Genomic DNA, 23,681 nt, shown 5'->3' on the forward strand with positions numbered 1-23,681 from the left:
CTCTTCTCCAGGGCAATGACGCAACCAGTCACTAGATAGTAGCTGGATTAGCCATGAAAGAGTCAGGAAAAGGGAAAGGGTTGCTAGAGCAGGTCCCATGGATAAAAAGAGGGGGATACAAAAATGGGGGAAGGGGAGATCGTGAAAGGGGGAAAAAAATAAAATTGCTAAAGGAAAAAGAAAACATGGATAGAAACCCACAGAATAGGAGAACAGCATAACACGTTGCTACAGTAAAGAGTGGGCCTGGGAACAAAAAGATACCAATTCCAAAATCCCATGCATCACTTACTAGCTGTCTTAATTCACCTCTCTCAGTGTCCCTTTCCTGTCTATAAATGAGCACGATAGTGCCATCTTTAGATGATTGTGAGGCTCCAAAAATATCATACAGGGAAGCCCCTAGCAGAGTTTCTGGCAGGGGTAAGCATTCATTACTTGTGGTTGTCTCAAAAGAATAAAACGGATGAATGCAGGAAGACAGAGGAGGCAGAGAGTAAAACGCTGCTTTACTTAAATCCTGACCCTCCTCCGTAGCAGCCTGTATTCACTCTGTATACAAGCAGCACTAAGGGAAATTAAAAGAAAGGATCACCCTAAAAGAAATGGCTTCTGAACCAACTTGAGGACACAGGGGCAGTAGGGAAGGGTGGGACGTAGTGAGAGAGTGGCATGGACATATATACACGACCAAATGTAAAACAGATCGCTAGTGGGAAGCAGCCGCATAGCACAGGGAGATCAGCTCGGTGCTTTGTGACCACCTAGAGGGGTGGGATAGGGAGGGTGGGAGGGAGACGCAAGAGGCAGGGGATATGGGGATATAGGTATACATATAGCTGATTCACTTTGTTGCACAGCAGAAACTAACACACCATTGTAAAGCAATTATACTCCAATAAAGATGTATTTTTTAAAAAAAGAAAAAGAAATGGCTTCTGAGAAATGCCAATAACTTTTACTTAATTTCCTCTGGTGCTAGTTTCTCACGGAGCCACTTAGTAAACTGAATTGAACTGGACTGACAATACTTGAGAATTTTCAACATACAAGGAGGGGGGAAGGGGAGATCACTTAAAGAACAACGTACTATAACTAATCAAAACCTCACCGGAACTTGGTTTCATGTGGCAGTGTGGTGCTACCTCAAGCTTAATCTGGGCTAGCTGGGCCGAAGGGGCGTCTCGGATTGGAGCGTCCCATCCTCACTCACTGCCCAGGGGCTGGGATGAGCGGGAGGCGGCAATCGCAGGCGCTTTTGTTCACCCCTGAATTCTTTGTCACAAGAGCCCTCCTGGCAATTAGCCTGGGGGTTGGGCGGGGTCCGGCGGGGTGCGGGGTGTTGGAAAGCAAATGTGAGAAACAGAGAGTAGGCGGAATGCCCCCAGGACCAGGAAGGAGAGATGGAATTCTGATTCGGCGGTGGCACCTGGTGCCCGCTACTAATAGGGCTGTCTCCCACTTGAAGGTTCTCTATTGATATTAACAATCTGTAGTCTCTATAAGGCACTCTATTCGGGCAGCAATGAATAACACTAGCCCTGCGCCTGCATTATCTCCTCCAATCTTCTCAGCGTCTTCTAAGGTGTCTTACGGTCACCATTTTGATAAGATCACACCACGGGGGAGTCCAGCCTTGCCCCCAGACCTCCAGACTCGGGCGGAGAGGCGGCCCCGAGGCCCCAGTGAGCCGCAGATCCGCCTTCCCCGCCTTGGGAGGACCGCAGGGGCGGGCCTGGCGCGCAGGTGGCTGCACCCCGACGAGGGGGCGGGCTCAGCCGGCCGGTCGTGCCCCGAAACCCAGGCAGCCCAGACACCGCTCCACCTGCCCGAGAGCACGCAACGGTGCCGGCAGCCCAGGCGCTCCGCCGTCGCCCCCGCCTCGCAGAGCGCCCCTGTGCCGCCCGCCAGTCGTCCGCCCAGAGCCCGCCCCGACGCCGTGCTGCACGCCCGAAGCGCGCCCTCTGCCCTCGAGGGACCTGGGGCCCCGGCCGCCGTCATGCTGCCCGTCATCTACGCGGTCCTGGCGGGGGTGCTGCTAGTGCCGCTACTGGTGAACCTCTGCTCCCCCTACTTCTTCCAGGACGTGAGCTACTTCCTGCGGTTGGCCAGGATGGCCCGGCAGGTGCGCAGCTATGGGCAGCGCCGGCCGGTGCGCACCATCCTCCACGCCTTTCTGGAGAGAGCACACCAGAGCCCGCACAAGCCGTTCCTGATCTTCCGCGACCAGACGCTCAGCTACGTGCAGGTGGACCGACGCAGCAACCAAGTGGCGAGGGCGCTGCGCGACCGCCTCGGCCTCCGGCAGGGAGAGTGCGTGGCGATATTCCTGGGCAACGAACCGGCCTACGTATGGCTGTGGCTGGGGCTGGCCAAGCTGGGCTGTGCCATGGCGTGCCTCAACTGTAACATCCGCGGCAAGTCCCTGCTGCACTGCTTCCAGTGCTGCGGGGCGAAGGTGCTCCTGGCCTCGCCAGGTGAGCCTGGGGACCGCCACGCCCTGGCACCGGGCTCCTCCGCGCCTTGACGAGCCCGCTGCAGCGTGGCGGCGTAGGGGTTAGGAGAGGGTGGGGTTCGGCTCGGAACTGCAGGTGTAGAGGGAAGGGATGGCAGCCCTTCCTGAAAACGCCAATTAATGATCATTAGAACCTTCTGTCGTGGAAGCTGACTGTGCCAGACCCTTTGTTAAGCGCTACACATACAGTGTTGCTGTGAATGCTCACACGGGTAGGGTTGACTTTATAGTTGAGACCGCTCAGGCCAGAGAGGTGGAGCCTTATGCCCCAGATAACAGAATTGAGAGGAGGAGGTTAACCAGATCTATCTACCTCCAGAATCCAAGCTCTCAACCAGGGCTGACAACATCTGCGTTGAAATGAAGAGGGTCATGAGTGTGAATTCCGGAGGATCCAGAGACACTGTTCTCACCTCTGCTGCTTGATTGGCTGTGTGATCATGGGAAAGTCACTTTCCCTCCCTGTATCTTGGTTTCCTCCTCTCTAATGGTCTTCAAGGCTGCTTCCAACTCTCAAATGCTGTTAGCCTCCCTGGATTCTCACGGCAGAGAGAAGGTGACCCCACCTACTCCCCAGGGAGAAGACTTTCGTTACCTGCTGCGGGCTCTGGTGAGCCCCCATTACATCTATAGCAACAGTGACCTTTGGTTCTGTAGTTACCTCCTGCCACATTTCAACCAGACCCAAAATGGTAACTTCATGCCCCAGTGGTCACCAGTTCAGGAAGAAACCAAGAACCTGTTACCCACAGGACTGCTGGGTTTCCCTTCCCAGAAATCTTGTCCCTGCACTTGAATAAGGACCAGGGGGTTGCTTCTCACTCTATCAGTAAGAGGAGGCCTAACCAGGTGCAGGCGAAAAGCCATGGAGGAATAGGGAGCCAGGAAGCCTCACCTTTCTGGAATGTCTTTCTGTGCCAAGCCCTATCCCACATGCTTTTATAACCCTGAGAACTAACATATCATTACCCCCTGCCGTACAACTGAGGAAACTTAAAATTCCGACCTAAGTCTGTCCAGTTTCAAAGCCCATGACTTTCCCTACGTTACGCTACCTTCCTCTACGTGAATGGAAAGTGTTAGAGCTGGAAGAGACTCAGCATCCATCTGCTCTCCCCCTTCATTTCATAGCTGAGGAAACTGAAGCAAGCTAAGGAGGTCACCTAGTATCACACAAAGATGAGATGTCTATTCACTTGTGGGAAACCAGGAAGCTTACACACCTGTTTCATAGGGCATAAAATAAACAATCCAAAAAAAAATGAAGGCTTTGTATAAAAGTTTAAAAGCAGGGGGATAATTTTAAAGGCAGCCACATTATTTGAAGGGGATGGCTTTTCCTAGAAAATTCCCAACAATTTCTAGTTGCCTGGGAAAAGAGACAACTTCACTACTTAGTAACTGGAAGACTCTTAAGCCTATTACTTTACCAGTTGATTCAGAGGAAAGTCATTAGCACAGTGATCTGTGTACCACTTCGGGAGGAATTTAAATACTTTTTACCTGCATATTATCCCAGGCCCTCTGTGAGGGAGGTCAAAGACTGGGAGTTTTATTGACAAAGAAGCTTGGATTTAAATGACTATAATAGAGTTTGGTTCTGTAATCAAATCAGAAATACAGCCAGATATCTCCTTTCCCGCCCAGGCAACAGTCTTCTGTCATTGAGTATTATGCTTTGGTCAGTGTACGTGGAAAGTATAATGAAATTCTGACATTCAGATCAAATTTGAACAGACTTTCCAGTGGACCTACGGCACTCTCTACAGTAAACTGACCTTTGAGAGAGGCCACACATTTGAAAAACATTCTGTTTTTCCAAATCACTGAGAGACCATTACACAGCATGCAGAATTACACTCTGATCTGCAACTCTGATCTGCAAAGGGGGTAACAGAGTCCAAAGTTGCATGCTTGTTAATAAATGTGCCCATGCGTAAATGTGTTGAATGGACTGATTCTTAGAATTCTTTAAAGTTGGAAAGGATCTTAGAGATATTCTAATTTTATAATCCTCCAACTCTTAACGAGTGTGTTATACTGCAATAAAAAGTTTAGAAGAGTCACTTTAATGAGCGTAAGAATCACCTGGGAAGCTTATTTAAAAAAAAAAAAAAAAGGATTCCAGAGCCTCATCCCCCAAAAACACTGATTCGCAGGACTGTAGCGGGGCCCAGGAAAGTGTATTTTTATAGCAAGCCCCATGCCACCCCTAGATGATTTTGAAGCAAATCATCTAAGGACTAGGCTTTGAGAAACAATCAGTCTAGTTTCCACTTGTTTAATAGTTGAATGAACAAAGGCCCAGAGGGGTGGTATCAATTCCCTAGAGTCAGAGAGAGCTGAGGACAGAACCCAATTTTCTTCTCACTTCTAGGACACTTTTTATATTCTATTACACCATCTGAACATGGTACAGAAAGATGAAAAGATTTAGAAATGATGGAGGGGTGACAGTTCAACAGGGTTTGATTCTTTACTTCGAATTTCAGCCTCAGGGCTCATGGGCTAGTAAGAGCTCTTGAGTTTCAGCTATCTGTCAAATTCTGGAGTGTAGATAAAGGACCGGCACAGTGGTATTTATGATGAAGACTGATCCACTTGTCATGAATTTGGGGGACTCTTCACAAAGTTTAACAGGGCTCAACCTTATCAGGCATTTCAGTACCCAATTTTTCATCAGAACTTACTATACTTAGAGAAAACCAAAGACTCACAAACACTTCCCTGAATCAAACAGAACCACCCATCTCCCAGAGAATATAATTTTCTCTGTGGTACATTTCAGGATCCTTCTCCATAGAAGGGTACGGTGTATGTAATCACATGGAAAAATTGCCTTCAGCTATTGAAACCCACATAATGTTGTAGTTGATAGAAACCAACTTGTTGGGCCAGTAGTTTTTCAAGCAACTTCCCAAACATAGAATATGGGTAAAACAGCAAGCCATATTTAATTTCATACAACATAGGATGTTTTGTAAAAAAAAAATTTTTTTAAACACCCAAAAGGGCCCCCAAAATAGTAAGTTTGCTTTGTTTCCATTTACGCTAGCATTAAGATTGTCGCAAAAAATAAATAAATAAAATAAAATAAATAAAAAAAAAAAAAAAAAAAAAGATTGTCGCTAAGCTATCTCTTCTACTGGAAGAGTAACTCATTCATCAGCTCACTGGCCAGGTCTGCATTGCACAGCTCAACATAATCATGCACAGCTCCCCCAGTGCTGGCACTACTCTTGTACAAGGCTTTAGTAACAAAGATACTATGTCTTTCAAGACTGAGATCCAGAGAGGTTATAAAATATTCCAGATTATCTTTGACCTGGTTTTTCAGGGTTGTGAAAAGTAAAATTGGACCTCCTTTAAACAATGTGATAAGATAAAATGCTTCCAATAGCTTTCAAAAGTGTTGCATCATTGAAAGTTCCAAAACAGGAGAACATTCTAAAACTAGTGTCAGGACCAAGGAGAACTCTCATCAAACAAACTTCTGAGGTTAGATGGAGAAAAGCAGATGGCACAACAATTTTGATATCACATCAAGAAATATTTAGAGAGTCCCCGCAAGGTACAAGCTAGTTGCCATGGTGGGATGGGGAGAGAAGCTGAATTAGTTCAAGGATCTTACAGTCCAGTAGAAGAACTAAGCCACATATACACAAACGATTGTGATGCCCAGGAGAATGTGATAAGTATGCTGGGAGAGCTACCGAGTGCTGTGGAGGAAAAACAGCAGAGGGTGAAGGCTTCTTGGGGACACTGACACAGAGCTGGGCAAGTGCACTTGTAGAGGGGGAAGTCTAGGCAAGAGGAGCCCAGAGGCAGTTTTCATCAGGTCCCCAACACCAGTGAGATGCTTCATGAAAGAGTTTTACTATGTAAGGACAATAGCAGGCTGGACTTAAATAATAGTCATTTTTAAGCTGTTTACTGAAGAGACTCTACTGTAGAGAAAATAGGGACTCAGAGAACCCAAGGAATGGCCAACAGTAGTGGCCTCACTTCCATGCAATGAGATAATTTTCTAGTGCAAACTTATTCAAGGATCAGGGCATAGAGATATCCTGTCTCCATTCCTCTTTCTGGGCTGCCCAAGGAGTAACTTAGATGTGTTGCTTCAATGCACTTTGTCTCAACGGCTTACGGTTTTCTCATATATCTTTGAATAATGCCCTAATAAGTAAATGTTTGTGGCATTAATGAGTTCCATCATTTTGGCTGGCTGTAACAGGCTTTCTTCTCCAAAGTCTAAGAACTATTGGGATGGGCATGACAGCATGAAAAATGATGTTAAAAAAATAAAATATATCCTAATCTGAGAAAATCCATTTAGACCCAATCTCCCCCAGGCCCAGCCTCTCCTTACCACAGACTTGTTTTACCTCCCAGTTTACTTCTGGCAGAGGGCTACAAGAGAGAGGTGCTCTCTCTGGGACTCATTGCCAGAGAGGGAGCTGGTGATGAGCACAGGATGGGCTGGGGAGAGTCTGTGTCTAGGATGGTAGAGGACAGAAACCCAGACATCCAATGAGGAGTATATTCAAGAGCTAGGATCCCAGCCAAGTAACCCAAGCTCTGAAGAGAGAGCTAGCTTAAAGATGTTCTCTAAAATTTTTCTTCTTGCCCTGCTAAAGGTGGCAAGGGGGATGGTTGTACGTCTCCATTCAAAAACAAAGGAGCACATTGCTGGCATATTTGGGAATGGTTATCAGTTTATTTTCTTGTTTAGAAACAAGAAGGGAGTGAAGAGGTAAAAACAAAATTAACTCTAAATCAGCTGTTTATGTTATTGAATCCGAAGAAGGATAGCGTTTGAATTACTCTGCATAAGGACTGTAACCGGCCAGTGTTTGAAAAGGACCCTCCCACAGCCTCTGAGAAATAGGGAAGTACACAACTAGTAGACAGGTGACTTGGTTCCTTATGGACATCAAATACTTATAATTATGTAAGGCCTAGAATGACCTGGTAACCTCATGACGGGCCGTTACCCTTGATTCCAGGGCTATTTAGAACGCAAGACACTTTAACTGAGAGAAATGAAAAATAATATTAAGAAATTATATAATTATATAAATAGGAGATGAGTATGTACCTCCCTGTTAAAAATCTGCTTACTCCTAGTGGGACTTAACCCTGATTAAACATCTTTCTGACCTCAGGGTGCTTTGTGTTGTGGGGAAGAGGAGGGTGTGCATGCCTCTATTTCAAGGGTGTTCTAGCACATCTTGTTGAGGTAAAGACTAGACAATAGGTTATTAATTACTATCATTCCAAACTGCCAGGGATAGAAATGCAAAATCACAGTTACAAATGGTATTTTTAAAACTATTTTCAGTCTCTAAGGGCTGTGTTAGAACCAGTTTGTTTCAGTTGCCTTTCTGAGTGAAGAAAAGATAAGTCTTCAATTCTGATTTGTTCATCCACCAACCATTTCACATCATCCTGAAATTCTGATCAAAACCCATTTCCTTTCATTTTCTTCTTTTCAGATCTTACTTTATTAGTAAACATTCCTGGGGTGTTTTATTTAACTAACTTGGTCAGTTACCCATTCAGTGAGGCAATCTAATAGCAGAACAAGCTGCTAGACTGAATGCTTTTCCTATCAAAAAGCAGCAGGTTTAACCAGTAGCATCTTGCCACTTTGATGATGAAGACTGATTCAGCTCACCACCTGCCCTCTCCCCCTGCTTTCTAGGAATGGGCCTGTGTACTCAGAAATTTCTCTTCTTCCCCTTCTTAAAAAAAAAAGGTTATGGGTGAGGGAGGAAAATTCCTATGCTACCCTGATTTCTTTTCTTTTCTTTTTAACAAAATGAATTTTAAGGGGGAGCAGTGATTTCATAATCAGTCGATTTTCCATCATCCAAAGGTGTACTGCTTTCTCTGAGGTTCTATTGCCATCCATAATTTCAGCCTAGACTAATGAAGAAGTGACAGATCCACTCTGCACCCTTTAGGCAACTTTCCTTGAATCCTACTTTTCATAAAGCTTAAGGTTATGCTCTTCATCAAAAAATGAATGAGGGATTATCCATATTACTATGTAAAGGCAGATCCACATGCTTTAACCAGCACTGAGCATGTCAAGTAGACGGTGTCTTATGAAAAATCAAGGCACTTTACCAAAACTTGAACTTGAATGTCTAGTACAAGGAGGTGGGACCCCAGAAGCCTGGTATAATTCTTTTCATTTTGTATATAACCTTCCATACATAGACTCACTGAGCTTCTGTCCTCATTTGTAAAAACAGGGTTACCATCACCTATAACACAGGGTCATTGTGAAAATTATGCGAGGTGATGTATGTAAAGCTACTATACAAATCTTTCTCCACAAATGAAATTTGTAAATCTTTTATCACTAAGAATGCAAGTTGTGGTGGATGCTGTGATATGCTGCCCAAATCCCCACTCCAGGACTGAGGTACTCATTCCTCAGCTGCTGAAAGCATTGGTAGCTGACAGCTGTCAGCTAAGAGCCTTTCCAGGGCTTGCCCTTGGTTGAAGAAGGCTGCTTTGCCCAAGGTCAAGCACTACCACCCCTAATCTGCACCCAGTGACGGGTTAGTGGGTAGGCACGGAGGTAGAATCCACTTCACTTCATTTGGGACAACCTGAAGGGCCATTCTGGGCCCAGAGTCCCTGTAGGATCAATTGAGGGAGGCCACTGTGTGACTGCATCACAGTGCAAGTTCTCCCTCTATCCAATCTACTTCCCGTGCAACCCCACAGGTGTCATTCCCGAGAGCACTCCTACACACAAATCTCAGAGTCCCAGGGAGCTCAACCTGCGACAAGTAGATTTATTTGATCTTACATGTCCCTGTTGATTGCCACTTTTATCTTAAGTAAGCAGACTTTACAGTAAGAATTACAAAAAAAATACACGTGTGAAGCAGAAAACATGGGGCCCAATCATGTTTAGAAAAGACACTAAATATCAAATACAGAGTTAATGAGTTGCATTCACATCCAGAATTTCCCTTCAAATTTCAGTTTATATGTGTGTGTATAGATATGTTTATATAAATATTAGCATCTTTAGTTTAAGGGAAGAAAGGCTGCTACCATAGGACATATGAGGTATGCCCTGACATGGCTGGCGAGCCACTGGAACCTCAAGTCAATGTCCAAATGCAAATTCTGCACCGACAGCCCAGAAGCCATGTAGGGAAATTGTGTTGGGCAGGGGCAATGGCCTTTCCTTCACATAAGCTGACCTCTAAGAAAGGTCAGGGCTCACAAACCAAAAGCCTGCAGAAGGCCAGGTAGGAACACGAGGGAAGTAGAGGATACAATTTGCCAAACTGCTTGAACTGTGATCAAGCATGATACCTGCTTAATTACATCTCCTTTTACTTTTACTATTACTATTATTAATTTTTGATATATCACTAATGCCTGAGTAAATTTTCTTTTAAAAAATTACAGAAAAAATTAAAGTCCCTTTTGACCTATAATTTTTCTCTCATCAAGAGTGTTACCAAATCTAGCCTATTCTACCTCCCAAACATCTTTAAAATGCATCTACTTCTCTCTACCCTCTGCTGCTACCTTAATGCAAACAAGCTTGCTCTACCAAATGGTCTCCCTACCTCTGGTCTTGCCCCCTCCAACCTATTTACCTGACCTAAGCCAGGAACCTGGTCCCAACCTACATCCCAGTTTCTTCTCCCAACCTTCTTTCCCTCCCATTCTACACTCCAGTCAGCTTTATCCTCTTTTAGCTACTTTGGCACCATGCTGTTTGCATCTGGGTCTTTGCATAAGCTGTCCCCTCAGCTACAAACAGGCTCAGTTGCTCTCAGTGGATCTTCATCTTGCCAACTCCTGCTCACGCTTCAGATCTCAGTTTAGATAACACTTCCTATGGGTTGTCTTTGTGCCCCTCCCCTATGCTTCCAAAACACCACCTCCCTCCCCTCCTGTAACACCTATGACACCTTGTTTTAACGGATTATTTCTTTGTCTGTTTCTTCCCCCACTAGATCTGGGCTCTATGAAAACAGGGACAGTATCTGGTTTACTTACTGCTGTATCCAGTGCTTAGAACCATGCACATAGGGAACAGTCTTTAAATAGATGTTGAATAAATGTTGGGAAAGAGAGAGGGAAGGAGTGAGAAATAATCCAGGTAACTTATGAACGATTTAACTCAGTAGCCTCAGTCTCAGGTGAAGGGAGAGAGGGAGAAAGATTTCTTAATTCTTTAAGTAGCAACAGAAGTTTTGTTTTATTTTTAATTTGCTTTTGTAGTCCCTTACTTGTATGCAAGGCATACCCCTATCACAAAAATGATTTAATTTTGCATTTTATTTTATGAGAGGTTTATCAACTCACAGTATTGCAATATCTAAATCCTTTAAAATCAACAGCTTTAGCTTATTCCTCTGTCTCTTCCACATTGACTAATACAATACTTTGTGCAGATTCTTTCAACAGTAAACATTTATTGGGAACTTATCTAGTGGTGGAGGGGTTGCCAAGATGATTATATTATAATCCCTTAACCTCAAAATTTTCACTGTCAAATAGAGGAGAAAAAGAACTGAAGCGTGTCACACTACATACTAAACACATGTGACAGAAGTATATGCAAGCTCCTGTGGGAGGGCTATAGAGCTAAGTACAAAGAGGCTGAGTCTTGAAGGATGAGCAGGAGTTTTCACAGTGACCAGGAACTGGAGGGCATTCCGGGCAGATGAAATCACCTGGACAAAGATAGTAAGATGTGAGAATTATGGGTACACTCACTTCCCATAGATCAGTGTGGTTAGAGGAAAGGGGACAAAAGGTAGATAGAAGGAGATGACATCAGAAAAGTCGGGGAGGGGGCCATAGACTGTGAAGGACCTCAGGACCTCACACACTGCATAGAGAGTGGCTTCTGTCACAAAGGAAGCCATTGAAGGATTTTAAACAGAGCAGGAACAGGAAGTTGGGGAGTGCTGTCACTGATATTGGAAGCAAGGAGAGGTTAGAGGCAAGATCGGTCAGGAGGCAACTGCAATGATCTAGCTAGGAAATAATGAGGGTCTGAACCAAGGCATTGGCAAGGGACATAAGCACTCCAGTTACTGTTTTTACAACAGTAATATTTTTGATGATCTTCTCAAAATACTGAAGAACTACAGAGGAGTCAAAATACAAGAGGAGAGAAGAGCAACAAAAGGGAGAAGCTGATCTGATGGGGGTTGAAAATAAATTGATGTAGGGACTTCCCTGGTGGCACAGTGGTTAAGAATCCGCCTGCCACTCTCTCCACCATGTAAGAACACAGCAAGAAGATGGTTATCTGTACACCAGGAAGACAGCTCTCACCAGAACCTGACCTTGTGGTACCCTGATCTTGGACTACCAGCTTCCAGAACTTTTGAACTCTAAAAGAAGGTAGGTGGACAATCCTGCAGCCTGTGGAACAAAAACCACATTCACAGAAAGACAGACAAGATGAAAATGCAGAGGGCTATGTACCAGATGAAGGAACAAGATAAAACCCCAGAAAAACAACTAAATAAAGTGGAGACAGGCAACCTTCCAGAAAAAGAATTCAGAATAATGATAGTGAAGATGATCCAGGACCTCAGAAAAAAAATGGAGGCAAAGATTGAGAAGATGCAAGAAATGTTTAACATAGACCTAGAAGAATTAAAGAACAAACAGAGATGAACAATACAATAACTGAAATGAAAACTACACTACAAGGAATCAATAGCAGAATAACTGAGGCAGAAGAACAGATAAGTGACCTAGAAGACAGAATGGTGGAATTCACTGCTGCGGAACAGAATAAAGAAAAAAGAATGAAAAGAAATGAGAGAGCCTAAGAGACCTCTGGGACAACAATAAATGCAACAACATTCACATTATAGGGGTCCCAGAAGGAGAAAGGACCAGAGAAAATATTTGCAGAGATTATAGTTGAAAACTTCCCTAACATGGGAAAGGAAATAGCCACCCAAGTGCAGGAAGCACAGCAAGCCCCGTACAGGACAAACCCAAGGAGAAACACACCGAGACACATAGTAATCAAGCTGGCAAAAATTAAAGACAAAGAAAAATTATTGAAAGCAGCAAGGAAAAAACGGCAAATAACACACAAGGGAACTCCCATAAGGTTAACAGCTGATGTCTCAACAGAAACTCCACAAGCCACAAGGGAGTGGCATGATATACTTAAAGTGATGAAAGGGAAGAACCTACAACCAAGATTACTCTACCCAGCAAGGATCTCATTCAGATTCGATGGAGAAATCAAAAGCTTTACAGACAAGCAAGAGCGAAGAGAATTCAGCACCACCAATCCAGCTCTACATAAAATGCTAAAGGAACTTCTGTAAGTGAGAAACACAAGAGAAGAAAAGGACCTACAAAAACAAACCCAAAACAATTAAGAAAATGGGCATAGGAACATACTTATCGATAATTACCTTAAATATGAATGTATTAAATGCTCCAACCAAAAGACACAGGCTTGATGAATGGATACAAAAAAAGACCAATCTATATGCTGTCTACAAGAGACTCACTTCAGATCTAGGGACACATACAGACTGAAAGTGAGGGGATGGAAAAAGACATTCCATGCAAAAGGAAATCAAAAGAAACCTGGAGCAGCAATACTCATATCAGAAAAAATAGACTTTAAAATAAAGAATGTTACAAGAGACAAGGAAGGACACTACATTATGATCAAGGGATCAATGCAAGAAGTAGATATAACAATTATAAACATATATGCACCCAACATGGGAGCACCTCAGTACATAAGGCAACTGCTAACAGCTGTAAAAGAGGAAATGGACAGTAACAGAATAATAGTGGAGGACTTTAAACCTCACTTACACCAATGGACAGATCATCCAAAATGAAAATAAATAAGGAAACAGAAGCTTTAAATGACACAATAGGTCAGATAGATTTAATTGATATTTATAGGTCATTCCATCAAAAAACAGCAGATTACACTTCCTTCTCAAGTGCGCATGGAACATTCTCCAAGATAGATCACATCTTGGGTCACAAATTAAGCCTCAGTAAATTTAAGAAAATTGAAATCATATCAAGCACTGTTTCTGGCCACAATGCTATGAGATTAGAAATGAATTACAGGGGAAAAAACGTAAAAAACACAAATACATGGAGGCTAAACACTACGTTACTAAAATAACCAAGAGATCACTGAAGAAATAAAAGAGGAAATCAAAAAATACCTAGCGAAAAATGACAATGAAAACACAACAATCCAAAACCTATGGGATGCAGCAAAAGCAGTTCAAAGAGGGAAGTTTATAGCTATACAAGCCTACCTCAAGAAACAAGAAAAAAATCTCAAATAAACAATATAACCTTACACCTAAAGGAGCTAGAGAGAGAAGAACAAACAAAACCCAAAGTTAGCAGAAAGAAAGAAATCATAAAAATCAGAGCAGAAATAAATGAAATAGAAACAAAGAAAACAATAGCAAAGATCAATAAAACTAAAAGCTGGTTCTATGAGAAGATAAACAAAATTGATAAACCATTAGCCAGACTCATTAAGAAAAAGAGGGAGAGGACTCAAATCAATAAAATTAGAAATGAAAAAGAAGTTACAACAGACACCACAGAAATACAAAGCATCCTAAGAGACTACTACAAGCAACTCTATGCCAATAAAATGGACAACCTGGAAGAAATGGACAAATTCTTACAAAGGTATAACCTTCCAAGACTGAACCAGGAAGAAATAGAAAATATGAACAGACAAATCACAAGTAATGAAATTGAAACTGTGATTTAAAATCTTCCAACAAACAAAAGTCCAGGACCAGATGGGTTCACAGGCAAATTCTATCAAACATTTAGAAAAGAGCTAACCCCGTCCTTCTCAAACTCTTCCAAAAAGTTGCAGAGGAAGGAACACTCCCAAACTCATTCTATGAGGCCACCATCACCCTGATACCAAAACCAGACAAAGATACTAAAAAAAAAAAGAAAATTACAGACCAGTATCACTGATGAATATAGATGCAAAAATCCTCAAGAAAATACTAGCAAACAGAATCCAACAACACATTAAAAGGATCATACACCATGATCAAGTGGGTTTCATCCCAGAAATGCACGGATTCTTCAGTACACACAAATCAGTCAATGTGATACACCATATTAACAAATTGAAGAATAAAAACCATATGATCATCTCAATAGATGCAGAAAAAGCTTTTGACCAAATTCAACACCCATTTATGATAAAAACTCTCCAGCAAGTGGGCATAGAGGGAACCTACCTCAACATAATAAAGGCCATCTACGACAAACCCACAGCAAACATCATTCTCAATGGTGAAAAACTGAAAGCATTTCCTCTCAGATCAGGAACAAGACAAGGATGTCCACTCTCACCACTATTATTCAACATAGTTTTGGAAGCCCTAGCCACGGCAATCAGAGAAGAAAAAGAAATAAAAGGAATACAAATTGGAAAAGAAGAAGTAAAACTGTCATTGTTAGCAAATGACATGATACTATACATAGAGAATCCTAAAGATGCCACCAGAAAACTACTAGAGCTAATCAATGAATTTGGTAAAATTGCAGGATACAAAATTAATGCACAGAAATCTCTGGCATTCCTATACACTAATGATGAAAATTCTGAAAGAGAAATTAAGAAAACACTCTCCATTTACCATTGCAACAAGAAGAATAAAATATCTAGGAATAAACCTACCTAGGGAAATAAAAGACCTGTATTCAGAAAACTATAAGACACTGATGAAAGAAATTAAATATTATACCAACAGATGGAGAGATATACCATGCTCTTGGATTGGAAGAATCAATATTGTGAAAATGACTACACTACCCAAAGCAATCTACAGATTCAATGCAATCCCTATCAAATTATCAATGGCACTTTTTACAGAACTAGAACAAAAAAATCTTAAAATTTGTATGGAGACACAAAACACCCCAAATAGCCAAAGCAGTCTTGAGGTAAAATAAACAGAGCTGGAGGAATCAGACTCCCTGACTTCAGACTATACTACAAAGCTACAGTAATCAAGACAATATGGTACTGGCACAAATACAGAAACATAGATCAATGGAACAGGATAGAAAGCCCAGAGGTAAACCCAAGCACCTATGGTCAACTAATCTATGACAATGGAGGCAAGGATATAAAATGGAATAAAGAGAGTCTCTTCAATAAGTGGTGCTGGGAAAACTGGACAGCTACATGTAAAAGAATGAAATTAGAACACTCCTTAACACCATACACAAAAATAAACTCAAAATGGATTAGAGACCTAAATGTAAGACCGGACACTATAAAACTCTTAGAGGAAAACATAGGAAGAACACTCTTTGACATAATCACAGCAAAATCTTTTTTGATCCACCTCCTAGAGTAATGGAAATAATAAACAAAAATAAACAAATGGGACATAATAAAACGTAAAAGCTTTTGCATAGCAAAGGAAACCATAAACAAGACGAAAAGACAACCCTCAGAATGGGAGAAAATATTTGCAAACAAATCAATGGACAAAGGATTAATCTCCAAAATATATAAACAGCTCATGCAGCTCAATATTACAAAAACAACCCAATCCAAAAATGGGCAGAGACGTAAATAGACATTTCTCCAAAGAAAACATACAGATGGCCAAGAAGCACCTGAAAAGCTGCTCAACATCACTAATTATTAGAGAAATGCAAATCAAAACTACAATGAGGTATCACCTCACACCAGTTAGAATGGGCTTCATCAGAAAATCTACAAACAACAAATGCTGGAGAGGGTGTGGAGAAAAGGGAACCCTCTTGCACTGTTGGTGGGAATGTAAACTGATACAACCACTATGGAGAACAGTATGGAGGTTCCTTAAAAAACTAAAAATAGAATTACCATATGATCCAGCAATCCCACTACTGGGCATACACCCAGAGAAAACCACAATTCAAAAAGACCCATGCACCCCAATGTTCATTGCAGCACTATTTACAATAGACAGGTCATGGAAGCAACCTAAATGCCCATTGACAGACGAATGGATAAAGAAGATGTGGTACATATATACAATGGAATATTACTCAGCCATAGAAAGGAATGAAATTGGGTCATTTGTTGAGACGTGGATGGATCTAGAGACTGTCATACAGTGTGAAGTAAGTCAGAAAGAGAAAAACAAATATCGTATATTAATGCATATATGTGGAACCTAGAAAAATGGTACAGATGAACTGGTTTGCAGGGCGGAAATTGAGACACAGATGTAGAGAACAAACGTAGGGACACCAAGCAGGGAAAGCCACAGGGGGATGGGGGGGTGGTGGTGTGATGAACTGGGCGATTGGGATTGACATGTATACACTGATGTGTATAAAATGGATGACTAATAAGAACCTGCTGTATAAAAAAAATAATAAAATTCAAAAACAAAAAGAATCTGCCTGCCAATGAAGGGGACACAGGTTCGAGCACTGGTCCAGGAAGATCCCACATGCGGTGGAGCAACTAAGCCCATGAGCCACAACTACTGAGCCTGTGCTCTAGAGCCCGCGAACCACAAGTACTGAGTCCACGTGCCACAACTACTGAAGCCCGTGTGCCTAGTGCCCGAGCTCCACCACAAGAGAAGCCACCACAATGAGAAGCCCATGCACCGCAATGAAGAGTAACCCCTGCTCTCTGCAACTAGAGAAAGCCCGTGCGCAGCAACAAAGACCCAATGCAGCAAAAGATAATAAACAAATACATAAATTTATTTATCTTTTAAAAAAAGAACTGAGGCGAAGTACATTAAGGAATGATGGCCAATAGAAACTCCAGGAGAAAACTGTTCAAGAAGGGAAAGATGATTATTGTGTGTTACTTCGCTCTGCAGTCATATTTACAAATAATTACATTGTCATAATCTTGTCAATCCTGATGATTGGTTCTAGAGCTTCTAGAGCCAACACACAGACAAAGGTAGGAAGACAAAATTATAGTCTCAGAATAGATGTAAATACCATTAACCCAGACGATAAAGTGAAGATAATAACTGTTGGGGGTGGACAAGGGGGATGGGGATCAAAAATGATAAGTCAAGAGGGAGCAGGAAAAGCACATAATTTGGTGATGGAGAAGTGATTGCTAGAAGAAACAGCTAAAAAAACTTGAAAGTCATTGCCTCTAGGCAGCAGGTTTATTTGTGAGATAAGGGCCTGTTGATTTTCATTATAAACTCTTTTGTACTATTTGATTTATATTTGTCAGGTGTATGATTGTTTTGGTTAAAAAGTTTTAAAACTTTTTAAATGCATCTATCGAGATGATATCTCATGTCTTGATGGAGACATCATACATAAACATGTAAAAAACAAAGCATATAAGATGAATCAGGTTTAGCCTCCCTAAGGTAATTCCCTGGGATATTGAGTCACCTTCCTATTAAGGATAGGCCTATTCACTTCAGTTACCACCATTCAAGACAAATAAGCTTAAAGACCATCTCATCTTATGGTTTAGCGACACAAAAATCCAAGTAGCAAACCTGAAATGTGGTTTGCATATTACATGAATGCTTTTTAAATTTCTTGACCTAGGGCTTCCCTGGTGGCACAGTGGTTGAGAGTCCGCCTGCCGATGCAGGGGATGTGGGTTCGTGCCCCGGTCCGGGAAGATCCCACATGCCGCGGAGCGGCTGGGCCCGTGAGCCATGGCCGCTGAGCTTGCACGTCCGGAGCCTGTGCTCCGCAATGGGAGAGGCCACAACAGTGAGAGGCCCGTGTACAGCAAAAAAAAAAAAAATGTTTTGACCTTGACCCACTGTAAAAACTACACTTTTGTGTGACTCAGCACACACACACTCACATAGCTGAAACGAAACTTAAAAAAAACCTCTTCCTGTGTGTGATATGCTCTGAAAATTTCTATTTTATTTTTTAGAATAATGGTCACTTTAAATGATTTTAACAATCCACTGCTGTATTATGACCCATAGTTTGAAAAACATGCTAATCGATCCATTTTTTCTTAGGCCAGAGAATGTGCTTGTGAGATTTGGAGCTTATGTCTCAGATCAGCTGAACCTTCCTAGTAGAACTACTTGTTGCTGATATGTAAAAAAAATGTGTTATATAAAATTAGCTTCTATCATCTTTGTTAGTAGCATGGCTCCCCTGCTTTCATTTCTCTTTTTCCTTAAAATTTTCTTTTTTTTTTATCACTGGTCCTGTGGGGCACATATTAGGAATAACTATATATATAACAGATATGCATAAAAGTCATACACTTACATAATCTTGGTTTTTACCCATATGTCCATTTGTTTGCAGTTGTCATGTAAAATACAGACTTCAGCCAACCATCTGCTGCTTATGAAACCATTAAAACCCAACCTCCCCTCAAATATTGGGATCTTGGGATATTTTCAAATTTGGTAAATTCCATGTTAAAAATGCATAACTCTAAGTATCACTATATCTACACGTTTTAGCAAAGTTTAGGGAAAACAAAATCACTGCAAAATTTATTGCACTAATAGACTTGAATGAACTAATTTAGTTTGTTTGGATTTTTTGTCTCATTAAATTAAGAACTACACGAAGCTGTTGAAGAGGTGCTGCCAAGCCTGAAAAAAGATGGTGTGGCCATCTATTACGTGAGCAGAAGTTCTAACACCGATGGGGTCGACTCTTTCTTAGACAAAGTGGATGAAGTGTCAACTGAATCCATCCCAGAGTCCTGGAGGTCGGAAGTGACCTTTTCCACTCCTGCCGTATACATTTATACTTCTGGAACCACAGGTAAAAATAAAGAGAGGATTCTCCAAGAAATGGACCTATCCTGAAAGTGTTAAATGTTAGGTTAGATTTTCAAATGCTCTCTTTCTTCAGCAAAACTAATCAGATAACTAATACTTCAGGGGATTTAGCTCTTTGCCTGTGGGAACTGATCTTGTTTCATAGCATATGAAACCATTTGGGTTTCTCTAAGCTATGCACACCTCCCCCTACTTGGTGTATAGAACAGATAAAGAGGTTAACCAAGAACTACAAAAATAGTTATGATGATGGATAAGATTTGGCACTGAATAGGTTGTTGGAATTTTTTTAATGATTGCTGCATTTTGATTATATTATATCCAGAGTCCATATATAATGTATAACCAATTATAAATGGACCACCAACGAAGACTGCAGAACAATAATGGGGTTATATTTATACAAATATTTTGACCACTACCTTTCCAAGCAAGACTGACTTGGAGCTGTTGGTGCTGTGGGTGTAGGATGGCTCTTAGCTGAGGGCCTAAAATAATGTATTTCATCAAATCTAGGATGCTTTACACCTTCAGTGTAAGCTGCACCACTATTTTGTAAGCCACTAAGAGAAAACACTGCCAATTATCGGTGTTGCTGGAACCCTGCTACATGGAACAGGCAATATTAAAGGTAGGATGTACTAGGTGCTCTTTTAGGAGCTTTACGGCATTTGTTCATACAATTCTCCCACCACTCCCACCCACAGTTACAGGTGGGTACTACTCTTATTCCTATTTTACAGATTCAGAAACCGATGCTTAGAGAGGTTAAGAACTTTCCAAGATCAGAAGTAGAAGTGTCAGGATTCACCTTGGTAGGCTGACTCCACAGCTCATGCAACTGACCACTCTGCCAGAACACCTCCTAGTTCATCCATTTAACAGCTATTTGGTGTCTGCCTATTCTAGGCCAGGGGAAATGTTACCAAAACGTAATCAAATGAAGCCTGAGTGATATATTTAAGAGGAGGGCAGGAAGCTAGCCCCAGCATGCTAATTATTAATATTGGGAAGTTGACTATGTGAATCATTTATCTCTTTTGGTTAAAATTTTAACTTAAGCAGGTAATACAAACATGCATTCTCCTTGTAAAATTCTGTTAAGACCGTACAGAAAACCTGAACGAACTTTTTGGCCAACCAATAGATAACGGTTCCTTTGAGCCTCATGAGGAGGGGTGGCTGGGGATGACCTATTAAAGCTGATTCCCAGAGCATAATGTCTGTCACTGTTTTGTCAAAAGTTATATATCGCCATGCCAACAGAATGGTAGGATGACACAGTTAACCAAATGCTTCCACTACATCCAGACACTATGTTAATATATGGAAATTTTACCTTCATTTTTAATAGAATGGTAAAACTAAACTGAAAACTTTGGTTTGGGAAATAATTGAGATAAAACAAGCCCTTTTAGTTAGTGACTGGGTGTTCTAGTCTTAATACTACGTAGGTAAGTATATAGTATTAAGACACTTCTTCACAATTGCAGGTTTTGACATCAAATATAAAACCCATTTTAGGGGAAAACGAGAATAAGCAGTCTTTAATTTAATCCTATAATTCAGAATTTAGATTTAATTGGAATATAATTGGGTTGATGTTTATATTACTTTTCTTCTTCTCTCTGAATAAAATATTTGTTAAGTTACTCTTCCAAACATTAATTAAAAGAAGTCATTTAAGCAATCAGAGAACAAAATGTTTTCCTTGTTCCTCAAAGGCAGTCAGTAGCACAAAATTATATAATAGTTACCAGATATTCTTATTTCTTCATTAAAAATTTTAATTAGGAAAGTTTCTGAAAGTACTTCAAACCAGCAAAGGATGTGCATTTCTTTTTGTTCTTTTTTTTAAATATAATTCAGAGCTTTTACTATCTGGACAATTTTTTTCCAAGGTGAATACAATTGATTTATTGATGCTTTCTTCTGTTTCAACAAAGACCATGAATTGTGAATTGTGTTTATGATGATGGTAGTTTGCCAGCCATACTGCTTTGCCTTATAACAAATTACTTTTATTCAGGCAATATCCAGCTAAGGTACCATCAAATATTGAAGCATCTGAATCTACAGAGAATTGCCTTCCTCTTCCCAAAGCCAGTTTACCCACTCAGGTCTTAAACTCTAGCCCCAGCCCCTTGGTAATGACTTCATGCCCTTCCCAACTGAACTGACTCCCATGGGAAAAAATATAAGCATACTCTTTTAATTGAGTCTTACAAAAAACTTACATAAATTATAGTTAAGAAAATGCAAATGTACTTAGTGTAATAAAACTACACTGAGATACCATTTTTCACCTTTTAGATTGGCAAAAATCCCAACATTTGAAAGGATACCTTGGAAGGGCTATGAGGAAACAGGTGCACTCAGGTATTACTGATGGGAGAGTAAATGCCTTATAAATTGCCTTATAACAGGCAATGTGGCAGTGTCTATCAAAATTACAAAGACATATCTTTTGACCTAGCAGTCTCACACAAGCAAATTTATCCTACAGATGGAGCGTCATTCATAGTGCACAGTGCCATGTGGACCAGGTTATTCACTGCAGCGTCATTTGAAATCGCAAAATAATATGAATAAATTATAACACACACACAAAGGACTTGATGCAGCTGAGAGTGAGAGTAAATGAATGAAAAAATAGGAGAAAGTTCTACATACAAATATGGACAGAACTCCAAAATACATTAAGTGGAGCAGGGACAAGTGCAGAAAAGTGTGTTTTTTTTAAAATGGGGGAAAGGGCAAGAACATATGAGTAAATGAGCTTATATTTGTATAAAGAAACTCTAGAACAGTACATAAGAAATTCATAAAAGTGGTTATGAAGGAAGGAGATAGGATGGATAGGCTATTTACTCTTCCTGAATCTCAGCTTTCTCATCTGCAAATTAGAGAATATAATTCTACTTATTAATTATGAGAATTAAATGAAATTTTGAAAATACAGTTGACACTTGAACAATGTGCAGGTTAGGGGTACTGACCCTCCACACAGTTGAAGATATGCATATACCTTATAGAAGGCCTTCCATATAGGTTCCTAGGTATCTGCAATTTTTCATTCATGGATTCAATCAACCATGGATATATTTACTATTGAAAAAATCGTCACATAAGTGGCCCCAAGCCATTCAAACCCCTGTTGTTCAAGGATCAACTATACCTTGCAAGGTGGTAGACCAGAGCAGAAATTCAATAGACATTCTTTCCTTTTTTCTCAACTTACTACTGTAATAACCATCTAACTCAGAGATCAGCAAACTATGGCCTGTGGGCCACAAACAGCCCCGCCACCTGTTTTGTAAATAAAGTTTTATGGCAACAGAGCCAAGTTTGTTCCTTTTTGTGTGTGGCTGCTTTCAGCTATAATAGCAGAGTTGAGTAGTTGCAATAGAGACTATGACCCTGCAAAGCCTAAAACATTTACCATCTGGTTCTTTACAGAAAAAAATTGCCAACTTCTGGTGTAACTGAATGCAATCCTCTAATCACCAGCTGATGAATCTTCCTAAGCCACATCTCTCTCCCAGACCACATGTCTATAAATGACCACTCTTGGTTCACTCATGGCTTCTCTTGTGTTTACAAAGGTCTCCCGAAAGCTGCAATGATCAATCATCTTCGCACTTGGTATGGAGCCAACCTTGCTGCTACCAGCGGGATAACGGAGAATGACGTAGTCTATACCACCCTACCCTTGTACCACAGTGCTGCGCTTTTGGTTGGCTTACATGGATGTATCCTGACTGGTAAGCTTTTTCTCTCAACAAGGTGTTGGAGCCCAGTACACATTCAATGTGCTCATAAGGAAAAGTAATACAAAATTTGCTACTTTCCTGTGTGCCCAGAACGGTGTTTAATTCCATGTTGATAACTAGCTTGTTTGGCTCACAATAGCAAGCATCCAAAAGAATTTATAGGGAATTCCCTGGTGGTCCACTGGTTAGGACTCCATGCTTTCAATGCCAAGGGCCCGGGTTCAATCCCTGGTTGGGGAACTAAGATCCCACGTGGCAAAATAAATAAATAAATAAAAAGAATTTATATTTTCTCATGCCTGCTTGTCTAGTAATATAATGCTATAATTGTTCAGTATATCAAAGAGGAAACTTCTTTAAAATATTTTAGGTCTTTATCCAGGTTAAGGTACTTGATCCTTTGATTCCATAAATAATTCTCCTATGTCATTTCTGTCTTCAGAAATCTGCATGTTGATCTCCATTAGCATCTGATTTAAACTTCTCATTCAGTTGTCCCATTCTACTTTATTCTTCCCTACTTCTGCAGGTCCTCAGCTCTGGTCAGAATATATAGCTTTCCATCTTTTCTCTCTACTTCTGAAA

General features: G+C 41.1%; 1 protein-coding gene across 3 annotated transcripts in view; it reads left to right on the forward strand.

Annotated features, from left to right (window-relative positions):
- Positions 1 to 1,791: 1,791 nt before the first annotated feature.
- Positions 1,792 to 23,681, forward strand: part of SLC27A2 (solute carrier family 27 member 2) — a 54,743-nt gene continuing 32,853 nt past the window's right edge. The window contains exons 1-3 of one of the 3 annotated variants that reach the window (XM_027096648.1): positions 1,811 to 2,477; positions 19,205 to 19,306; positions 22,929 to 23,087. In XM_027096648.1, the coding sequence (XP_026952449.1) occupies positions 2,000 to 2,477; positions 19,205 to 19,306; positions 22,929 to 23,087 (739 nt within the window). In that variant the 5' untranslated portion in view covers positions 1,811 to 1,999. Of the gene's footprint in view, positions 2,478 to 19,096; positions 19,307 to 22,928; positions 23,088 to 23,681 lie in introns of all 3 variants that reach the window. The other 2 variants (XM_027096647.1, XM_027096649.1) reach the window with 2 other exon arrangements.

Source organism: Aethalodelphis obliquidens, unplaced genomic scaffold (genome assembly GCF_003676395.1).
Source record: "Aethalodelphis obliquidens isolate GAN/ISIS:26980383/991018 unplaced genomic scaffold, ASM367639v1 scaffold105, whole genome shotgun sequence".
In the NCBI taxonomy this organism is placed as follows: Eukaryota; Metazoa; Chordata; class Mammalia; order Artiodactyla; family Delphinidae; genus Aethalodelphis; species Aethalodelphis obliquidens.